Below are 22505 nucleotides of genomic sequence, written 5' to 3'. Positions count from 1 at the left end.
GAAATCTTTAAACAAAATTCACTTTATTTTTTTTAAAAGGATTTTATTTATTTATGAGAGGCACAGAGAGAGAGGCAGGGACACAGGCAGAGAACAAGCAGACTCCCTTTGGGGAGCCCGATGTGGGACTCGATCCCGGATCCCAGGATCGTGCCCTGAGCCAAAGGCAGACCCTCAATCGCTGAACCACCCAGGCGTCCCCAAAATTCACTTTAAATGAATATCTTGAAATCGTCTATATTAAAGGGTGATCGGACCCAGTCAATGGTTTTAATAACCAGTCAATAGTTTAAATACCTTTTTGTCCCCCCCAGCTTGGAGGTAGCCACAGCCACTAGGATGCTGTGGGCAGGACTTTGGGGCAGGGGTTTTATGGCCACTGCCCGTCCCTGCCATATTTATGTGTCGATGAGAGCTTTATGCTGCTGTTTGTTTGTGTTAGGTCAGTGAAATCAGACAACTTTGGAAACCGGAGCCTCGTGCAAGGGAGAGGGAGTGTTTAGGGCCCCATTAAACAAGTCTACGGTACACATCTTGTCTTCAGCCTGTCTGCTGGCAAGATGATAAAAGCGAAATGCAGATGTTTTCCTTACATGCTAAATTAGTTAATAAATCATATGCGTGAACGAGCTGTGGCTACAGCGTCAAGACGTCGGCTGGAAGGAAGGAAGGAAGGAAGGAAGGAAAGGAAAGGAAGGAAGGAAGGCAGGCAGGCAGGCGGGTGGGTGGGTGGGCTTTCCGAGCTGGGCTAGCTGCCTCCCGTCGCCGGGATTTGCACAGCAGTCTGGTGTCGGGGACGCACCTGAGAGGCTCAGGTGGGCGCTCTGGTGGCTAACAGGTGCCTGGCCGGCCGGGGGCTGCCGGGACAACGGCATCTCAGCGGCAGGCCTGCTGACAGCGAGGGCCAGGGCGCCGGCTCTGCTTCCTGTTGACCCATGAATGCCGAGCAGTTTTCAGGGTTCAGGGCCGGGCCGCACGTGTGCGTGCACGCGGACAGGTGGACAGGTGTGGGACAGGTAATCGGGCTCCCCGCTGGTAGATGGGGACATTCATGAGCAGCTGAGACTCCAGGGAGACCAGGAAGCGAGTAGCCTTATGAAGGCCTGTCTCCACCTGCCTGTCTCTACTACTCGCCGGCTGTGGGTTGAATCAGAGTCAGCACACGCGTATGTTCCTTTCCTGGCCCGGAGCCCCCGTGGTGTGGCCCACCGTGATGTGGCTGCGGCAGTGACATGGGACTTTGCTCCTCTGTCACTTAGCGAAACTTTCTTGGGAACTCACAGTGTGCCAGGTACAGCCCCTGGTCTCACGGACCTCCCCAGCTCGTGGGGGAGGAAACACAGGGAGAAGCGCCACTTGGGGCTGGTGGGCGCTTCGGATGGGGAGACCTCCGAAGTGTGCTGGGCTGGGGCCGCGTTGGCTCATCGAGGCGCAGAGCAGGTGCAGCGGGATGGGGGTGCGTGAGGTGTTGGGTCAGCTTGGATGGAACTGCGGAGTGGGGGTGTGGGCCGACGGGGTGGCAGACGGGCCACAGAGGAGCCCAGGAGGGCTAACGGGGATCATGTATGCTGCTTCCAAGTTGAACCTTATTCGAAGGTCAAGAGCTGAGGCCAGGGCAGGACGGGATGGGCAGGCCTTGGGCAGGGCAGCGGGATCCAGGACGGTGACAGATGGGACAGCTTTTGAGGTGATGGAATCAATGTAAGGTAGTGACTGCTGAGTCGTGGGGGAGAGAAGGTGAGAGCCAAGGAAGCAGGAGGAGGAAGGAGGAGACCATGGACCTCTAGTCTCAGGGCCATCCCCCGCCTTCCCTGACATCACTACCTGGCTCCCAGGGGCCTGGGGGTTGGTCCCTAACTTGGAGTGTTTCAGAATAAGTCATCGCTTCTGCCTAATAGGATGAGTGAGGGGCGGGATGAACAGAGAGCGTCAGGTGTAGGCAGCGCCTCTGTAGCCTGTAGGTGCTCCATCAGCGGTGCCCTCACCACCGCCTGCTGACCAGGGTGTGGCTCCGGCCTGTTCCCGCTGCAGCCCCCCAGCCTGGGAGTCCAGCCCAGAGCTCCCCCTGGATTTCATCCTGACCCCATGACCTGGGCCCCTCCTGGCCTGACTCTGCCCACCTCCCAGGCTTCCCAGTTGGTGTCCTTAGCTGTCTGTCCTTGCATCAGGGTTCCGGAAGCACCTGAGAGAAGCCTTGTCTGTCTCTCCTTGTCTCTGCCCTATAAAATGCTGCCTCACCTCATTGGCTCCGCCTAAGTCCAGCATCTTCCTTAACCTCTTATTCCCAAGGCCCTTCCTTCTGGTTCCCATAATGCCTGACCTGCATGGTCATGGGAGTCCCGCCGTGCTCTCACGCAGTCCTGGCTGCTTCTGTCTCTCTGCTCTCTGCCTATCGGGATCCTGCTGGTGACCCACTCACACTATCCCCCTAACCTGAAAATGCCTAGAAAACCCATGAGGCATGTCCCCTCCTTCCATGAAGCTCTCCCTGATTTTCCCATCCCGTCCCCTGCCCCCACCTCATCCTGCCTTGTGAGGGCTCATGGCTCTTGTATGTCTCTGGATCCCCAACCTTCTTACCTTCTCTACCCTGGCTTACGGTCAGGTGGGGATGCTCGTAAAGCTCCCCTAGACGGTAAGCACCAATGGGCACACCCCGCACTGAGTCACTCTGGGCTGCTCTGCTGCACGTAGCAAAACAGACTGAATTCATCTGAATTGCATTATCCACACTTCCCAAGGTGATCCAAGTCAGAGCCATTCAGATCACGGACCAGTAGAGGAACGGAATTCTCTGGAAGGCACCGCAGAATTCCTCCTCCAGCAGATCTGCCTTCACTGATGATCTTGGCCAGAGCAAAGTATTAAAATGAATTTGCATTCCCAGAGCGTCGAGCTGGAGAAATGACCCAGCAGATATGAGATGGCAGGGAAGTCATCGCAGTCATAAAAATGTGCTGTTCATCATGCAGCTAAGCTGAGCCCCGGCCGCGTGGTCCACGGCTGGTCCGCCTGGTCTGATCTCGCGAATGTTCTCCCATAAAACATCTGAATAAATATTTGGGGGGGGGGTAGTTCTCCCAATATTACTCACAAAGGAATTTTTAAATGTGCTTATCAGATAAAAGTCATTGTTACTTCATCAGTTCTGCAAAGAAAACAAGCAGCACGGTTTAGCTAAGAGACTGTTTCCCTGATTCAAAGATCTTTCCAAGTGCGCTATTATGGTGTCCTTCACAGGCCGATGATAAAGGTGTTTTGTTTCTTTTTAAGAAACGTGGGAGAAAAAGACCAATTTACGTCTGTCGGTTAGAAGGACAGTGCTGTTTCCAATGAAAATAGTTCAAGGTGGAAACAGGAATTACAGAGCGGTAAGGAGAAAAAAAATCACTTTATGGGAGATTCCTTTTCCCAATTGTCTGGATTTTATTTTCCAAATGATTTTCCTTTTATCTCACGATGCAGTTTAGTAGTAAACCTTGCAGTGACACTGAGTATATAAATCTACTTGGCAATGGGAAGGAAAGTTTATTCATCATCTGTAAATCACCGTATTTTGTGGTTCCCTAAAAAATGCTGGCAAACCCTGGAATTGGAACAAACAATGACTCTCATATCAACAGTTAATCTTTCAGACTTTCACTAACTGTTGCTGTTTTACAGTGAAGTGTGTGATTTGAGCCATTGTTAAAGTCCCTTTAAATGAGTAATTTAAACTTGCTGTTGAACACACACATTTTTAAGGGAAATGTGGGGAAAGTAGAGCAGATTGTCTTTTTGAGATAGATTAATTGCTATGCTGTAGGTATAAACACTAATTTTGAAAACTGATGATTATGACTGTCAAAGGCACCCATAAGTTGTGCAACAACGAAGACTGCTTACATTAGTTTGACCCTGTTCCCCCTATACTTTTTCAACCTTGGAAATGCTTTTATCCAATTCTCGAGAGTCCACTTTGGAAATACCGCTCTAGGACTCTCTGCTTATGGAACTATCTACCGTGCTTTGCTAAGGAAACCCCACCTCCTGGAGTTTAAGTCTCCCATTTCCCACAGAAACCTGGGATTGTGGAATGGGGGTCTTACTCTCCTTACTTGTATCCTTTGGTCTAGTAGTGCCAGGAAGCAAGGGTTGAGGGCCCTGGTGGCCTCTGGGCCATAGAGTTTGGTGCCACCTTCACGGTCTGTGGTCTGCTTTGCCTCATTGGAAGCTTGTCCGTTGACAGGCTCTGTCTAGACCTGTCTCCATGTAGGTTCCCCCGGCACCCGTAACCATGCCATCATGCTGGTACCCAGCACAAAGTCCATCAGAGGAAAGGAGCCAGTCATAGTCCCTTTGGAAAGTATTTCACAAATGTGACTCTAAAATAATGGCAAGAGTGGGCGTTATCTATACCAAGAGCTTAAGTAGGAGTGATGCAGAGGAGAGGTAACCAGTGATACAGGCTTGCCTTCCTCTGCGGTCCTCGTGGCTTTCATGAGAGCCAGCAGAGAGCCTTGGGCCCCTTCGTCGTTTGCTGGGCCTTTGAGGAATAACCAGATAATACATAGAAATATTAACATTTGTCGTCTTTGGCCATAGGGATGGAGCATGGATGGAAAGGAGCCAAGGGTGTTGGGAGGGTGAGGAAGCAGAGTAGAAAAAATCCATCCCCCACTTTGTCACTAAGGAGTCAGGGCCACTTGGGAAGAGAGCTGGCCTGGCAGGAGCTATAAGCCAAGTCTGGAATCACATAGCAAAAGACCCTGAAGGAGCAGGGAGGGAGGTGGGGGGACTTGGCTGGCTGCTCTTGGTCCAAGCACAGGATAAAACCAGGGATGGCATGAAGACTCCACATCTTTCCACAAATGTTCTTCGTAGACATGTTGGCCTTGGGGATCTGGTTCCTCTCGCTGGGGGAGCTGAAGTTGCGGCCCCTGGGCCCCACCAAGGGCTCTCCCATTATGAAGATTTGCGGGGAGTCTCGTGGGCTGCTGGTGGTGTTGGCGGGCTGTTGTCACCACCAGCATCCCTGCCCGGCTCTCTGCCCCAGGACAAAACTCTGCACGGGGACTGAGCTCTCCACCAACAGACCGAGTCACTTGTGTAACCAGCGGACTTCATACCTTAGTACCTGCGGAGAGAAGTTGGCATCCCTGGAGACCTCTGGTGTATCCTTGAGCTCTTGATGCTGCGTCCCTTCGCCGGAAGGATGGGAGAGCCTCGCTGCGTTTTCCAGCTCTGACATCAGCCCCTCTCTGGTGTAGCTGGGTGGTAATTGAGCCGAGCATCATTTGCATGTCAACGCCAGCATCTGTGCAGCCGCCACCACCATCCAGGACCTGGAGCAGCCTGCCTACCCTGTGGAACTGCCATTCAGAGCAGGATTCCACCGAAGGCCAGAAATGATCTGAGAAAAATGAGAATGTTTATCCAGCACAGGATTTTATCATCGCAAGAGCACTTCGGAGGCAAGGCACTGAAATATCTTTCCACTCGCCTTTGTGCGGTGCCGTGTGTACCATTTAATTTCGGGAGGCTAATTAGCCCAAGCTAGACCACTCCGCTGTTGCCTGTGTCAGGCAGATTAGAGGTGCCACCAAAGTGAGCTGAATAGAAATGATGTGCAAGGGATTGCATTTAACTCTTGAAAGCCATGATGTAAGCACTCCAGCCGAAAGGATGGCCAGCTGCTCAATGGCCTTGTGATCTCAGAAAGCAAAGATACTGGGGTCCTTTGTTAGGGAAAATCTGTCAGAGAACCGCCCCCTCAAAACCCGCACCCCATCTGCATTCTTTTTCGATAGACCCAATGTTTCACAGAAGATGCCGAGAGGTGTAGACTTGGTATCGACACTCCAAAGTGGTTTATTGGCTCTATGCTGGATTCTCTCCAACAGGCATCTCTTGGTTTTGGGGGTTTCTCAGGTGGGGGGAGCAAGGACCTGAAGGATTCTTCAAAGTGCTCAGGGTGACTGCAGAGAACAAGCTCCTGGGAGGGAGCTGTAGTAATAAATCCAGCATGGACTTGATTATCATTTAGATTACTTGCTCAATAGGGAAAATGAAGCTTTGCAGTCAGAGCCGTAGATAGGGCCCCGTGTGGAGGGAGAACCACCCCAGGCCCATAAACAACCAATCATGCTGGCGACTGGCTGATCCTTGCTGCCTCCTGGAGATACAAGGTGAAGGCCACCTGTCCCCTTGTGTGTGTGTGTGTGCGTGTTCACACACGTAGGAGGCGAGGGTTATTAATAAGCACGTGTGTTTACAGGGACCGATGGGGTATCGGGACTCAGCTCTGACTCCACGCCCCACCCCCCCAGAGCAGCCTCAGGGGCACCAAGATCTTGGTAGCTTGTTATTGGCCAACTTTGAAACAGGCAAGGGGTTAAGTGTGTCTGGCCTTGCCGAATTAAATTATCAACAGGCCCCCTGGCTTCGAGACAAGAATGAGCCAGACACAACAGATTCGGGGGGGGGGGGGGGGGGGGGGGATTTTGCAGAAATACAGAAATGGGCAATTTACCTTAGAAATTTTATTGAAAAAACTGAAAACAAACCCCAAACCTCCTCTCTTTGAGTGTTAATGAAAGGTAAATACAACCAGGGTTCTCCTCGCTCCCTATCAGTGAATTGCAATAACAACGCTTCAAGGAAAATCCATAAACGGCCCATAAGCAGGCTGCAAATTGTTCTCACCAGTCACTTTAATTTCATAAAGGCAGAATTTCATTCAAAGAGAATTGATAGAGGCGGCTTTGCAGTATTTTTTTTTTTTTTAAACAAAGCGCATGCAGGGTGGTTTCCATTCCACGAAATGAGGCCCTCAGTGGATCCTGTCGCACGGGGGCTTGAAGAACCGATTCTTGCTGCACACAGGTGCCCGTGGTTCTGCGACATCCCCCCCCCCCCCCCTGGGCCACCCTTCCTCCCCCCACCGTCAGTGTCAGCTCTTTTTTTTTTTTAATTGAAGTTCGATTTGCCATACTAAGATTCAGCTCTGCTTTCTCCTCCTGCCAAGCCCCCCCAGCCCTGTTCCTGCCCCCAAGGGCTGCCCACTCCCCCAGGAGCCCTCCGCCCCAATGTAGACCATTGGTCCCGGCTCCCAAAGGCCTTATTTTTCTAGCTCTCACCCTAGGCTTTAAGCCCTTGGTCTTAGTGACCTTCATGTCTCTACTGTAGACACCCCAAAGGGGTGGAAGCCTAGCAGGCATCTGGGGAACAGTCGCTCCAGCCCACAGTCTGGAAGTCGTCCCCATCCTCTCCCAGCCCACCACTCGCTTCGCCCACAGGCAGTGTCGGTGAAGCCAGAGCCCACCAACTTCGCCCTCGGAGCACTGCCCTCTCTAGCTCCCCCTCCAGGTGCCTGATTCCCTCCCCAGGGCCTGTCTGTGGCTCCTCCATCTGAGTTTATGAACAGCCGCTGGCCAGATTTTACCAACACTAATCAGATCTCCTGGTTAGAACCCCACGTGGTTCTCCATCTCGCTCACTTTATTTTATTTTATTTTATTCATTTATTCATGAGAGACACAGAGAGAGGCAGAGACACAGGCAGAGGGAGAAGCAGGCTCCTTGCGGGGAGCCCGATGTGGGACTCCATCCCAGGATCCCAGGATCATGCCCTGAGCTAAAGGCAGACACTTAAGTGCTGAGCCACCCAGGTGCCCCCCCTCCTTTAAAAAATATTTATCTCTCTCACTTTGAAGAAATACTCCTTACCAGGCTTACAAAGCCCCTTAAGCTGGCTTACAAAACCCAGTACAGGTGGTTCCCAGTTTGGGTGCACAGTAGCATAGTCTGGAGATTCTGGTTTACATTTCCAGTGCCCACGCTCGGGCACGGTGCTCACAGTCCCCGGGAGGCTCTCAGGAGGTGTGCCGGGCAGGGGGGTGGGTAGTGGTGCTGTCTTTGATCTTGTGTCACCTGCTGGCCTGACTTTGCCTCATGCCTCGAGCCCTCCCTCCCTCACACTGCATCCATTGTGGCCCTCACTGGTTCTCCCCACTGACCCCCTTCTCCCAGAGCCTCCCACAGCTGGTCCTAGGTTCATCTGGGTTCTGGTTTCAATATCTCTTCCCCCCACCGCCCCAACCCCCCTTTACCATGTGATCACATTTCATTTCCTTCCGAGCACTTGCCTGATACTTTGTGGCCAGTTTGTTAATCATCTAAACACCCCCCCCCCCCAACAAATGAGGTTCATGATGGTAGGATCTTACCTTTCTTCTGAGCAACCCCTGGTGATGTAGTAGTTGCTCATTAGATGTAGGAGGAAGGAGTACAAGAGAAACACATTTGGGGTTGGCCTCCTGGGAAGTGGACTGGCATTATCAGGGCTTCCAGTATGTGGATTCTGCAACACGAGTCGGTGGCAGTGTTCTGAGGTTAAGAGCACCTGTGGACAGGGCTGGACTAATTCGGGCTGAAACCCAGCTCTGCCATTCACTCTTTCACTTCATGAACCTGAACAGGAAATAGCCCTTTGACCTCAGATTTCCCCAATCCTAAAATATGGAAAATCATGAGCAAGTCACAGGGTTGGTATGAAGATCACATAGGGAAGCATCCAATAAGTGCTAGGAGTATTGTTATCAATAATAACAAGGACCCCCCCCCATGTCTGATGTGCCATTTCTCCCCTCTCCTTCCCCCCTCTGAGAGCCACGTAGAGTTCTATGTACTCTGGTGAGGTTGAGAGCGATCAGCAAGCCACTTGCTTTACTTCAAACAACTACCTTCAGGCGCCCAGAACCCCTGCTTCTCTCTTTGGTCTCTCTATTCATCAGATGGGCTCGGTGGTGGTATGAAACCTTTAAGTCAGCAACTAAGGAGCACTTTCCCAGAGTGTGGGTGGAGCCCACCAGCCCAGGAGGGCCCGACCAGCTTGGATGCCGGACCTACTTCTTTTGCACCTAATGTGGGCTGCTGGGCCCCGAATTTCAATTCCTGCTGAGGCACAGCAGGCCACGGAGAGCCCAGAAAACAAAACAGTGGAGGTGCCAAAGAGCTCACATTTGCTTTTGTTTCCTCTTGGAAATAAAACCAAAGCTGCTTTGTGATATCAGGTGCTCTAGAGAAACAAACTTAAAAAACAAAACAAAAAACCAACGAATTTCCCAGAGTACACCACAAACCATTGGATTAAGATTATAAAAAATATCACGGATACGGCTTGTGACGTTTGTATTCCTTGGGAGCACCATTATCTGTCTGGGTTGACCGTGCCCTAATCTCGAGTCCCTCCTGAGGAAAGCTAATCCAGGCTCGACTCTTAATTTTTTGTAGAGGTTCCTTCTCCTGGCCTGAGTGGGAGTCTTCAAAGTCACACAACCGCTTTCCCAAGACCTGGTCGCCTTAAGGTGACGCCCTATGTCTTTGGGAAAGTCATCGGGATGTTTCTGAAGCTTTTCTTTCTGGGGCGAAAGCCAAGGGTGGGTGCAATGGTGATGTTCACTGCTTCTTTCTCTCATGCCTTTCCAAACACTGGGGACGTTTTCCCTTAGCTGAGAAAATTCTTCTGATTTTTTTTTCTTTTGTCTCCTATTCCTCCTTGGAATCTTATCTTTGAAGTTAAGTAATGGTGCCATTTTTTCCACTCATGTTCAGTAACTAGACTCCAAGCTCAGCCACCCTGTTGTTTCCAGTTTGTAAATCAGTAGCTGTGTTTTCTTTCTCTAGAGGGGAGAAATTCATTAGAATTCCTGTCTCTACCCCACCCTCGTGTATATTCGTGGAGAATTCTGCAAGCCCGAGAGGTCTTGCGTGACTCCACAGGAGCGCTGAGTGGGGGGACAGGCCCCCCAGGAGGAGATTGATAGGAACATGTGAGGTCTTCACTGGGGATCACAGGGAATCCACTTCAACTCTGTGATACTTAGCTAGGATGCTGAGGTGTCTGCCTGCTTGTGCTCAGTGGAGGAGGGGACCTGGTCCCCGTCCAGGTGTTCCAGCAAGTGTGGCAGCTTCTCAGAGGTATTCCATGCAACACGTACCCCAAGAGGATTTTTGTGTGGCAGACTCTTGGCCAGTCTTTAGGGTCAAGAGCCTTGTGGGAGATGACATTATTGCAGGAGGGTATTCACTATTTTTTAAAAATGTATTTATAACGCGCTCAAGTGTGCCATCTGTAAGCATCATTGTGATTAGTAACATGGACTTACAATGAAAAACATTCCAGACTCATAGTGATTAGAAGTGGGTAGTCCTGCAGGAGAATGGATGCCAAGGTTGAGTGTCCCTGACCAAGGGCCCCGGTTGTGAGTGTCCACTCCTGCTCTCAAAATGCTCTAGTGATAGCGGGGAGATGTCCTTGTCCTTCGAGACAAGAGCCTAGTGTGGAGATCTTTCACCTGACACCCAGAGCCCTGCACCCAGGGTGACACTTAAGCACATTTTTGCGCCACATTGGCGCTGCCCACCCTGCGCACCGTGACTATTGCTATCTGAGCACACTCGAGGGTCACTGTCTGCAAAGTATGTTAGATGCTAACCTTGCGCTTCATGCCTGTATTTATTGCCAAGACCAATCTATTGGTTGTCAATTTTAATATAACCGTTTATGGTGTCTGAGTGTCTACTATGTCCTGCAGTACCTGCAGCAGGGCGGGGCTTAGACTGAGCATCAGTAGCAAAGTGTGTACTAAGTCCACTGTAGTGTTTCTCTAGAATGTGCCTTATCCATACCTTCCAAAATTAATCCTCTTTCTCTTTCATTCCAGATAACTTGTTCAAACCCAAAGAAAGGTACATTTCAGAGAAGGAGATGCACATGCGATCTAAAAGGTACTTGGTTATCGTGTGAGATCGAAAACTGTGGGGGGAGGCGGGGGAGGGTGTCTGATGCGTCCAGGCGCTGTCCAGAGGAGTCACTATTTCCAGGTCCAACTTTAATGTCTTGAGGTCTTCTTGGCCGTGAGTTTGAAAAGCTGGCTAAGAGAAGTATAGTTGTCCAATTGCACCTCTGAATGTTAATGCCGTTCTTGGAAAAGCCTTAGGAAAGCGGTGGGTCTTGGATTCTGAACTGGTCCAGTAATTGGTCTCTAAGAGATCCCCAGACTCGTAATGGGAATGCTTCTGCACACGCTCATCGTCTCTGTGGGCAGGTGCTGTGTGTCGCCGTGCACCTTTGAAGGTGATTTTATGAGGAGAGAGGCGGTTTCTCCTGAGGGCCTTGACAGTAGCAGAGCCTGCAAAAAGAGAGTCCAGACTTGGAAGCCTGTGGCACATGGGAGCCAGCAAAGCCACCGCGGGCCACACGCTGGCCTTCCTGACGCTGCATCCCCGGCGGGCCTGGCGGCCCTGCTGGTGCAAACTCCCCTGTTCTGCTTGGCTGCTTGCGATTCCAGACCCCCACAATTTCACCGACCTGATGCACACAAAGGCGGCCATTCTTTCTGAGCCCTGGCCTCCTACCCGAAAGGCAAGAACTCAGCAGTGTTGGCCAAGTTCATGCAAGTAAAATGTCATTTGTTTATAGTAAAGTATCTAGCACTGGGACGCACTCTACTAATTACACCCAATTGATAGCGAGCTTAGGAAAACCGCTGAAATAGGAAGAATATATTTCTCCACAGTCCAGGCACAAAAATCTCTGCTTTTAGCATGACCGAATTGTTTCCATGATAATTGGCCAACTTCGATCATCTGCAGTGGGGGCGGGGGGGCCCTTTGTAAGTCAAAGAGTGGAAGTGACAAGAAGGGGAGCATCCTATTAGCCACCTGATTCACGGATTCACGGCGTTCTAACTGGGGGCACTGAGGGGCCACTGGGTTTTCAGACTTGCTGTTTGAGAAGTGCAGAGTTGTGTTCTTTCTTCAATTTTGCGAGAAAATTCAGCTGAATCTTCCCCTCCCGGTCCCTAAACCCAAAGCTGCTATTTCAGAGCCTTGCAATGAAAATGCTAGATCTCAAAGCAGCATTCAGGGTCGACAGGATGGCCCTGTGGCTTTCCAGAAGAGGAAACTGAGGCTCAGGGAGGGTTCAGGAGCTAGGTTATGGGGCATGCCCTGGATGGAGTCCATACTTGGGTTTTCACTAAGTCCTGGGTGGGCTCTGACCCTGGCTCTCAGACTTCACTCACCCACAATCACACTGGACCTTTCTTTTCTTTTGTATTCTTTGTCATTAGTTGTATTGTTAAATCACATTTTCATTTTAAAAACTCAAACAGTAGAGAAAAAGCTGAAGTCTGTCTAAGTCCACTGTCTTCCCCTCCCACCTCCTACCCCACTTCCCTGAGCCCAGTCCTTTCCCCAAGACCCACAGTTATCACCTTCTGTGTATTCTTCTTGGCCTTTCTCTCTGCTTGGAAACTGACTTTTATTTGTACGTCTACAATTATCTAATTTTAAATCATAAGTGGGGTCATACCATATAAATTATTTTCCCATAGCTTACTTTTTTTGCTTTATAATATGTGAGTTCTTTCTGTGTCAAAAGATACAGGCATAGATGATTTTTCTCATTGGTTTTATCTGCTGAGTGGGGCATGGTATGGATGTACCATAATTTATTTAGGAAGCCCTTTTAACAAAATACTACATCAGACACTCCAGGAGTGACACCTAGGAATTTTTTTTTTTAATTTTTATTTATTTTTATGATAGTCACAGAGAGAGAGAGAGAGAGAGAGAGAGAGGCAGAGACACAGGCAGAGGGAGAAGCAGGCTCCATGCACCAGGAGCCTGATGTGGGATTTGATCCCGGGTCTCCAGGATCACGCCCTGGGCCAAAGGCAGGCGCCAAACCGCTGCGCCACCCAGGGATCCCCAGGAATTTTTATCTTAAGCTGCCCACACGATTCAGATGGTTCGTATCCAGAAGACAGCCTTCTGCATCTGAAGGGATTTCCACTGTGGAGCTTTGGGACATTCAGCTTTCCTACTGATTCCTTATCGTCTATGTCCCTGGCCCTTTCCAGAATAGTTCCTGGACATGGAAACTGTGTGTGTTTATTTACTCATTCACACCATATCAGTGGAACAAGCATTTCCCAGACGCTTTATGCTACATGGTTGGGGGAGAGCGGTGCATAGAGAGTCCGAGCTTCGAATCCCAGCCCACCCTTAGCCAGCTGAGGGACTTTACACAGTCTGCCATCCTCGCTGGGGCTTGCCTTCCTCAATATACTCCTAACTCTGGGAAACAAACAAAGGACTGCAGAAGAGGTGGGTAGGGGGGATGGGGTAACTGGGTGATGGGCACTGAGGAGGACACTTGATGGAATGACCCCTGGGGGTTATACTATATGCTGGCAAATTGAGCTTAAATTTAAAGAAAGGGGGAAAATGCGGGGGAAATCATACTCTGGAGGACACAACATGCCTCTTTCAACTGTTGTGAGGATTGAGAACATTTATGCCAGGTGATTAGCCTCATGCTCAGTAACCAGGATAAGGTCAGCTGCTAATATTGTCATTAGTAATGTTTTTATTCATTGTTAGTTATTATTTTAACTGTAGAACCTATTAAACAAATTTTGTCTGGCTTTCAGACATGAGATAAAATGAAAAAAAAAAAAAAAGTGTTTATCCGAGTGCCATGTATACAGCAATCCCAGAGCTCAGCTGCAGTCCTTCTACTGTGGGTTCTTGCAGAAATATCCTTTGGCGTCCGTACACAAACAGTTTCCGTTAAGGGGTAGGAAAGAAGGGTCCAGAAGAAGGTCTCTTGGGCCCTGCTCATAACTCAGAAACTCTTGATTTTACACCAGGACCAAAACATAATACTTTATGCCTAAGACGTGTCTGGAAGCACTTGAATTGGGAAGGCAACAGGTTAAGAGGTAGACACACATTTACATGTGTGATCTTCCAGGCGGCTCCTGCTACTTCCATTTGTTCCCTGCTCCTTTTCTAAGTCACGGGAAAGTGTCCAAAAACTGTGTAGCAAAAAGGTATCTGGGGCAAGTTTACACGGAGTGGCCAAGTGGCGGGTTTGGAATCTCCCACTTTATGCAAGCGAGTCATTAATTATCTCAGACTGGAGGGGCAGAGAAGTGACTGCCCCGTGGACAGGTGGCTTCCCCGCTCTGACCCGGGGTGGGGGGGGGGACCCACGGACTGTTGGCGCCGTCACAGCCCCCCTGGCCCGTCCTGGGGCCTGTCGGGGCAGCCCTGGGACTCGGCGTCTCGCAGATCCGAGATGGCCCATCCGCAGCTGGCCTTGCCTTTGAAGTGGAAGAGCCTGTCGCCAGGACAGGACACAGACCCGCCACAGGCACACACGGTGTCTCGCCACCACTCAGAGGGTTTTTCTGACTCTGTTTCAGAATCTATAATAACTTGCCGGAAGTTAAAAAGAAAAAAGAGGAACAAAAGAAGAGAGTGATCTTACAGAGTAACCGACTCCGCGCTGAGGTCTTCAAAAAGGTAATGGCCCGGCCGCCAGCAGGTGTGACGTGTGTGTGGCGCGCAGATGCTGACCTTGAACCTGACGTGTTTGTCTCCTGCTTCCCTAGCAATTACTGGACCAGCTCCTTCAAAGGAACGCGGTCTAACCACAGGCTGCCCTGCTGACCCGCTACCTGGCCCTGGGAGGACTTCAAACGCTGGATCAAGCATTAAACTTAGCATTATCTTCATGATATGAAACACTTACTTTTCTTTTTTTTCCCCCATAAAGGAAAACATAGCTTCCTGAATTGCTTACCCAAACCGCACAGAAACACTAACCCTTGAGGGAGCGGGTCGGCAGGCCATCAAGGGGTGACCCACGTGATGTGAACCGGTAGGAACAGGCTCCTCATTTTTCCAATTTGGAATTGACCTTTGGCTTCTGATGTTTGCCCCCACCATTCCCACCGAGGCAGAAAGGCCTTACACGGTTCCACGGGCCTAGATCCCAGGGGGTTATTCTTGTTCATCGGATTTTTGGTACCCGCATCTATCACTTTTTCAGTGTCAGTCCCAATTTTTGCCAGTTCAGCCAACTCCAGACTTTGGGTCAGCACCCAGGATGTTTAAAAACTCCCTGGATGTGTGAGCCGCGTGCTGCTGGAAGCTGACCGTGGACGCAAGCAGGTGCTCCGTCCGGGACTCGGGAACGTGCAGTCTGTTTGTCTGTGACCCCGGGGTGGGCAGGGCCGTCCTCACTACCGCACCCCACTCTGACTGCTTCTCTTCATTGATAGAAAGTCTGTTTCTACAGGAGCTAGGGGAGCAGAATCGGTGGGAGAAAAATTATAGGTAACTTCAGTGTTTCCTGCAAAGCCCCCCCCTCCCAAAACAAAAGCTGTGTTGCTAAAGGTGGCCTGAGGGCCCCAGCTCTGCCATTTGCTCTTCCAACGTTGACAATGTTCATTATTTGTACATGTGTGTTTGGGGAGTTAAGAACTAACTAGTTTTTATCAAAAATGGAAATAAATGTGGTTATTACAAAAATGAGAATGTCGCTCTGCTGTGTATTCTCTGCTATGAGCCGAAGCTGCTGTGGAGGATGCTTGTTGAGAAATGAGATCACGGCCAGTGGGGGCCTCTAACCCACTCCTCTGCCACCTTCTTACCACCACAGCACCCAGGTCAGGAGCCCCTGCCCCGAGGCCCTGGAGAGAGAGAGGCCCCGGGTTGTCCCCAGAGAGCAGGGGTGAGAAAACAGGGAAACTGGAGAGCGAGGGTTAGGATTCCAAAGGCCTCTGATCTCACTAGGAATCACCCCAGAATGCGGGGAGGTTGGGGAGACTAAGCAGGAGCCCTACTGGCAGCTCCGTCCCCAGACTGGGGATGTCACTTTCCCTCCTTCCAGGGCTTCATACACCGTCCCCTTTCAGGAATGCCTTTCATTTATGTATCTACTGGGAAATTGCTTAAAAATTCAGCCTTTGGGTTCTGTCCTGACACCGTCCCCTCTGCCCTGCCCTCCAGGATGGATTGGTGCTTCGCCCTTTGGGCACATCGTATCAGAACCCGCCGACCAGAGATGATAGAACAACACAGCAGGGAGCAGACTCTGGATTCAGGTCTCAGCTGGTTTGCTCCGCAGTCTGGGCCCCTAGACCAGGTTATCAGTCTGGATCCAATCAGGGGAGAGAAACCACACGGTAGCTTGGCCAGGGATGTGTAATGTATATGACTATTTACCATAACGGAGCTGCAGGAACGAGGGATCGGCCAGCGAGAGGGAGAAGGAACTGCAAAGCATGCAGGTAGGAGCCACGCAGAAAAGGAGCATCCCTGCCCATGAGGAGCATCCTCTCCTGTCCTGGGCTGAGGCCTAGATAGGATGGAGAGGGAATGGTTGTGGCTCAGCAGGTGACAGGCATGCCTGTGGTCCCTGCTGACAGATCTTGTTGAAAATCCACCCTCTAGAATTTGCTGGAAGCCAGCTGTCTAGGATGCATGTGGAAGCCATGTTACTCTGCTTGCAGGATCGACTGAGGGGGTGCCGGGGAAGCAGCCACCACCTGACCCACAGGAGCCCACAGAGCCAACTGTCTCAGACCTAGGAAGCAGCGCCCTTCTGTCTCACAGTGTCTCTGTCTCCTTTACCAACAAAGCTTAGCATTGTGCCCGCAAGTGGCGGGAAACCATGTAGAGGGCCCAGATCCATCTCAACGGTAGGCAAGAGGGGCAGCTCTGCAAGGATGAGATCACACCATCAAACACTGGCCCAGCAAGTTCCTTAGCTTTTCTTACGTTTCTTTACCATCTTCAGAGAGTTTCCAAGCTTTTCCTAACCGGTAACTTAAATCCAGTCCCCAACCATTTCTAGACTGTTCTAGGACACTTGCTAAGAAGTGGGTTGATGTCACTTAGCAACTAAATATCTCAGAATTCCTGCATGCAGCCAACTTCCAAAAGTTGCCGGTGAAGAGTTTACCCCCTTTGTAAAGCGGATGCCAGGTCTTAAAATCTAAATAGTAAGAAAGAGTCAACTTGGGATCGAATGCCCTTAGACATTTCGTAACTAAGGGCCCGGAGGTGGAGTCCGGGTAGGAGTTTGTGATGTCTGGCTCCAGCTGGTCTGTGCTCCGGGGCAGCCAGCTCAGGCCAGGGCTGCAAGTGAAAGTCCTGCTTTCTGCTAAACTGAATTTTTTCCCCTGTTGTTTGTTTTGTGATGTGGATGAGTAAATTTTGGATATCCTGCATTCCCTTTCTGTCTTAATAAGGTTATAACAGAAATATAATAGTGTTAGAATAAATATGGAAGTCAGGTCTTGAAATCTAAGAGACACCCCTTATATCTCTCTCAGGAGCTGGCTGCCCCAGTTGCCTGATTCTCTTCTTAAAATGAGACTTCAGGAAAGACTTCAATGATTTTGATATCCTAAGGAGACTCTACCTTTGTCACTTCAATAATCAGATTCATCCTGGAGCTGATTTCTTTGCATCTGAGCATATTTGGGTTCTGGCCTTGGAATGGCTCTCCGGCGATACAGCAGGTAGCAGGAGCCGAAGATGTGCAGCTGACGGTTCGTGAGCTCGAACCCAGCAACATTTGAAATAATTTGAGCTGGACAGCCGGTAACAGGACCGGCCTGTCTCACTGCGGTCTCCATGACTTCATGTCGAAAGAGAAATTCCTATTTTGGTATTTATCCTTTCTGCCAGCTGGTAATGGAATAATGGAAAAACAATTGCCTTGGGGTTTTTTTTTTTTTTTTTAAGCCAGCACGGATTGCCAACCAAACTTCCTGGAAGCTGTGTGCTCCCTGAGTGAGTCAGCAAATGCTTGCTCACATGAAACGAGGCTCTTTGAAAGAACCGTTTGGGAAACGCCAGTGGCTGAAGGGTGGTTGCAAAGGCTCTTGCCTGGGAAGCTCTCCCATTTCGACACCAGGCGTAAGAATCGCCGGCTCTGGACCTGGACCCGTCTCCGATGCCCCACGCTCTGAGATCGAGGCCGGCCAGGTGCGGAAGGACGAGACGATGAGGCCACCCGGCAGGTGGCTGTCCCCAGTGGGGACCCCGGCCTTCTGGGCTAAGGGAGCAGAAACGGGGTGCAGGAATGACTCAGGGGGCTCTGTGTGAGAGCGTTGGCGGGCACACTGAGAGCAAAGGAAACGATCTGTGGAGTGATTAAAACGAGTCTATCGGCAGAGGCTTGTGCCTCGTGTGCCCTTTCATGGGTAGGTGAGAGCTGCCCGCCGGTGCGGCTGCAGAGCCCCTGGGTGGCTGGCAGCGAGCTGGCCTGGCCCTCACCGGGGACCCACGCAGGCTGGCAACCTCTCTGCATTTCTCCCCTCCTCTGTCTGCCCCGAGCTGCCAGGACATGTCCCCGCTCATCAGGAGAGACGGTTGTCAGAAAACTCTGTGGGATTCCCCGGGTGTCCCCCTTTCTCCTCGGGGTCGGGCTGCTGGGTCCCCGAGTGCCGGGCTCCTTCCCGCAAATGTTTTCTCCACCTGGAACCTAGCAACGGCCTTGGCAAGCCTCCCCTCCAACCGAGGGGTTTTGTTTCAAGTCCGTCGGCTGCCTCCAGCACAGTTCTGATCCCGAGCCCCCCAGAGACTGTCTGAGGGGGTTGTCTGGGGTGAGTGTAGGGGAGGAGGAGCTGAGAAGCATCCATTTCTCCTCGCGTCTCTAAGCAGCTGCTCGCGTCCCCGTTCTGGATGCTGCGGGCACCTGCCGGGCTGCAGCCAAAGCGTGACTTCAAGCTAAGATCTCTCAGATCTTAGCACATCAGAGGCTGGAAGTGGGGTGGGGGGAGTGGGGGGGAGCCTTTACTTTCCTCTAGGATCTTCAAGAATGCTGGCTTATTCTTCTCCAAGACTAAGGAGGAAGAGAACCAAGTTTATGGCCTAAACTGCAGAGAAAAACAGTCATGAGTTTCTTTGAGTCTTTTTGATGAAACAGCACCAGGAGGGAGAGATGGAAAAGCGTCTGGGGGATGACTTTGCTGACCTGCCTGACACAGGGCAGCAGCTGGAACTGACGTCAGGGAGAAGGTATTACGACCGTCCCCCGCGTTAAGCACATACCATGTGTCATATCCTTTCATCAAAGCCAACGGGGCTGCTGCTTGCCTGCTGATGTCCGGGAGAGGGGAATGAGGCATCTTTCACTGCTGCCGATTTCTGAGGAAGTAAAGCCACAGTTATGTGTTGTATCCACTGTGGTTCCTTGTGACTCATGTCGTGACACGGATACCAGAGGGGTTTGTGATGACCATCCACGTACTGGTCATGTGTTGCCAAATATGTCCCTTAGCACTGAAATCTACTGAGGGCATGTGCAGAATTTTTTGTGCTTGTTTTGGTTGAAAAGTATACATGAAGGCTGATTAAGGGGATTTAATTATCAGATGCTGACATAATTATAATTCCAAGTCTTGCTCGCTGGGCTGAAACGTTTGTTAAATCAAAATGACAAAGTGATTCAGGGTAGTTTTCTGGGACTTTGGTAGCCTATGACATTTCATTAGCCAGGCGAAGCTTCTCCTCCCCAGTGGATAGCAGATACCTTTTGTGTGGATGAAAATGGTACGTGCAGACATTGATGTTTCTAGCCGGGGATTTGACTCGGATTAAGGGAATATGACGAAGCCTTTTTTCACATTGAGGGGTTTCAACCATAATTCTACATTGGTGATTTAGTGTGGTTCCCCCACTTCCTAGCCTCTGATGCACGAAGTGGTTTCTGATCGATGGGTCATGAGCAGAACAGAAGAGAAACCCGGACAAAAACCTGCTGAGCCCGGGATCCATGTATCAAAATGTGTTCAAATGTATCAAAAACTAATGGCTGAGAATGTTGTTTTCCTTTTGAGGGCTAACCACATGCTTGCCACATGCTTGCCATGTGCTTTATATGGTAGGGGAGGAGAACATTTTTCCTCTCTCTATCCTAGGTTCTCAGCTAAGCCTCATAATAAAGGACAAATTAATAAAAGACGAACAGAAGTTTATTGATATGTGCATCTCATGTCTCACCTATAGACATGAGACAGGTCAGGGAGGAGTAAGACACAGGGTCGCATCTGCTTCCAAGGTCCTCGGAGAGCAAAGGTCCTGTTTTGGACTGAATGTCTGTGTTGCGTCCAGATTCACATGTTGAAGCCCCAGCCCCCTATGGCTGTGTTTGGAGATGAAGCATCTAAGGATGTAATTAAGGCTAAGTGAGGTCAAAAAAAAAAAAAAAAAAAAGGCTAAGTGAGGTCATGAGGATGTGGCTCTGATCTGTCAGGATTAGCATCCTTTTAAGGCAAGACACTGGAAAGCTTGCACTCTGTCCCTCAAAATGCATAAAGAGGTCATGTGAGCACACGACACAGGGGTGGCTGCCTACAAACGCCAAGAGCAGAGACCTCAGAGTGAAATGTAGATTGCTGCTACGTGGATCTTGGACTTCCTAGCCTCTGGACTGTGAGCTATTTCTGTTGTGTACATCTCCCAGTCAGTGGTATTCATGGCACCCCAAGTAGCCTAAGATAGGACCCTTGCCATCCTCTGCAGCTCACAATGTTCCTTCCCACTCTACTGGCACCTGCTACCCCAGTCTACAGCCTGTGTGCTCTCTCAGCTTGAGCCTGCCAGTTCTCCGTGCTGACTGGGCTCCGCTTCTGCATTCTCAGGCACAGTATATCAGGAACTTCCTGCTGCCTTCCTGCATGCCTCATGGAAAGGCCTAGAAACATGCTGGAGAAACAAATTAAAGCCCTTCCTCTGTCCAACCTAGAGGAAGTGGATTTCTCCTCTGGGTCATATCCTGGATTTTCTCTGTCCCTGCCACATAATCTCCAGGATCTTGTCCCTTCAGCAGAGTGCTTGATATGCTCATGAAAATCAAGGCGTTTAGAAAGTTCATTCTTCCTGCCCCATAATGCTTGGCTTCAAGACCATTGTCTCATGAAAGATGTCAAGAGAGTGGGCTTTAGGTCTCAAAGCTATTCAGTGGTCTCTTTTCATATTCTGAGATATCCCCTCCCCTTTTAAAGATTTTATTTATTCATGAGAGACACAGAGAGGCAGAGACTCAGACAGAGGGAGAAGCAGACTCCCTCCAGGGAGCCCAATACAAGACTTGACCCCAGGACCCCAGGATCATCACCTGAGCTGAAGGCAGATGCTCAAACACTGAGCCACCCAGGTGCCCTTTTTTGTGTCTGAGTCAAAAGTCTACACATTTACAAATCATGTCCACTTCACATTCATTACCCTCAGAATACTCCTAGCAGGTAGAGGGTAGGTAGGATCTGGACTGGCTTCCTTTGAACAGGAGGTGGACTGCAGTGTGTGACATAAGGAGGGGGTGGTTAGAGCTTCTTCTTCTTTTTTTTTTTTTTTTGATTAGAGCTTCTAAGATTAGTATGGTTTCAGATCACTCTTGAAAACCCCTTTGTTACCATCTTGAGGCCAACTAATATTTCTCAGGGAACGTCTGCAACCCGTCACTGTTTCTTCCAAGTCTGAGACAGATCAACTGAGCATCAGGTGGGGAAACTGCCATGTGTAGAAGACTTGCACAAAAAAAGCTTCTTTTAAAGTACTAGAATCCCACTCAGCACTGAGCAGAGGCCATACATTGAGAAGCAAGGGACCCTAGATCCTAGTTCCCATCTGGTCCTCCTGCAGGGTAGGGCCTCAGAGCTCAGAGTAGAAAGATGAACATCCTTGAAGGCTGGTTACATTGCCTCCCCTCTGCCTCCCTGGAGCTGATGTCTGAATTAAGAGAAGTGCACCAGTGTGCCGAGACCCACAGAATAAGCTCCATTTGGCATGAGGGAGTGCAATCCTCTCGAGGATGGGTGTTACCTTGCCCAGGTTATTCTATGTCAGGGAGCTGGACTGAGGTGGGAGCCAGGCCTGTCGCCCTCCAGAGCCCCAAGCTTCTATGCGGCCCATGCTGCACCTGTGTGTGCTGAAGAATGAAGACATGCTTTCGGATTTCATTGACATTTTAGGTAACTTTACTGACACAGGGGGAGACTTGTGTCCCCTGAAGGAAAAACTCATCCTCAACCTTCTTCAGGTCTGAAAAATCAACAAAAACAGATTCAAAGGAGACAAGCAGGGTCATTTGTTTGCTATAAATGTTCTGTAATGTGGGAGCCATCATTAGGAAATGAACCATTGAAGAATTGGTTGATATGTTTTTGAACTAGGTCGGTAGAGGAGTGGACAGTCATGGGAAAACATGGTAGGACTACAGGCATGAGCAAAGGGGAGTAAAGAGCAGGAAAATTAGCAAGGCCTGCTCACCCAAAGCCCTCTTGGAGTGTCTCCCCTTCTGAGATAAGGATGCTCCTTTCCTCCAGGTAGGGAAGCACCTCTCACAGGAGGGTCTTAGGATGGCTTCAGGGAGAAGGAGGGGTCAGGGAGTCTTCCTTGCACCTGCATTTCTCACATTCCTTCAGCTTAACATATGCTTAAAACATGGTAAGATGTTGTGTTTGGGGACTACATGTTCTGAACTCCATCAGACTTAACATATGGAATAGGATACCTCAAAGCTTCAGGGAAATAAAATTAGAAAATATTTGCCTTGGTTATTTGCATCCTTCACAGCAAGACGTCAGGGGCTACAGAATAAGGAAGACTTAAGTAGGTTTATCATGACATGAGAATAACGGAGTACTGTGATG

The 22505-nt window shown here is 50.1% G+C and overlaps 1 protein-coding gene across 15 annotated transcripts in view; it reads left to right on the top strand.

Annotated features, from left to right (window-relative positions):
* Window positions 1-15369, top strand: part of C15H10orf90 (chromosome 15 C10orf90 homolog) — a 214569-nt gene extending 199200 nt beyond the window's left edge. For all 15 annotated transcript variants that reach the window (XM_072740388.1, XM_072740390.1, XM_072740393.1 and 12 more), the window contains 3 exons: window positions 10707-10770; window positions 14259-14358; window positions 14448-15369. In XM_072740388.1, coding sequence (XP_072596489.1) covers window positions 10707-10770; window positions 14259-14358; window positions 14448-14486 — 203 coding nt within the window. In that variant the 3' untranslated portion in view covers window positions 14487-15369. The remainder of the gene's footprint in view (window positions 1-10706; window positions 10771-14258; window positions 14359-14447) is intronic.
* The last annotated feature ends 7136 nt before the right edge of the window (window positions 15370-22505 follow it).

Source organism: Vulpes vulpes, chromosome 15, assembly GCF_048418805.1.
Source record: "Vulpes vulpes isolate BD-2025 chromosome 15, VulVul3, whole genome shotgun sequence".
NCBI lineage: Eukaryota > Metazoa > Chordata > Mammalia > Carnivora > Canidae > Vulpes > Vulpes vulpes.
Note: the sequence above shows the minus strand (reverse complement) of the source record. Positions and strands in the feature narration are given on the sequence as shown.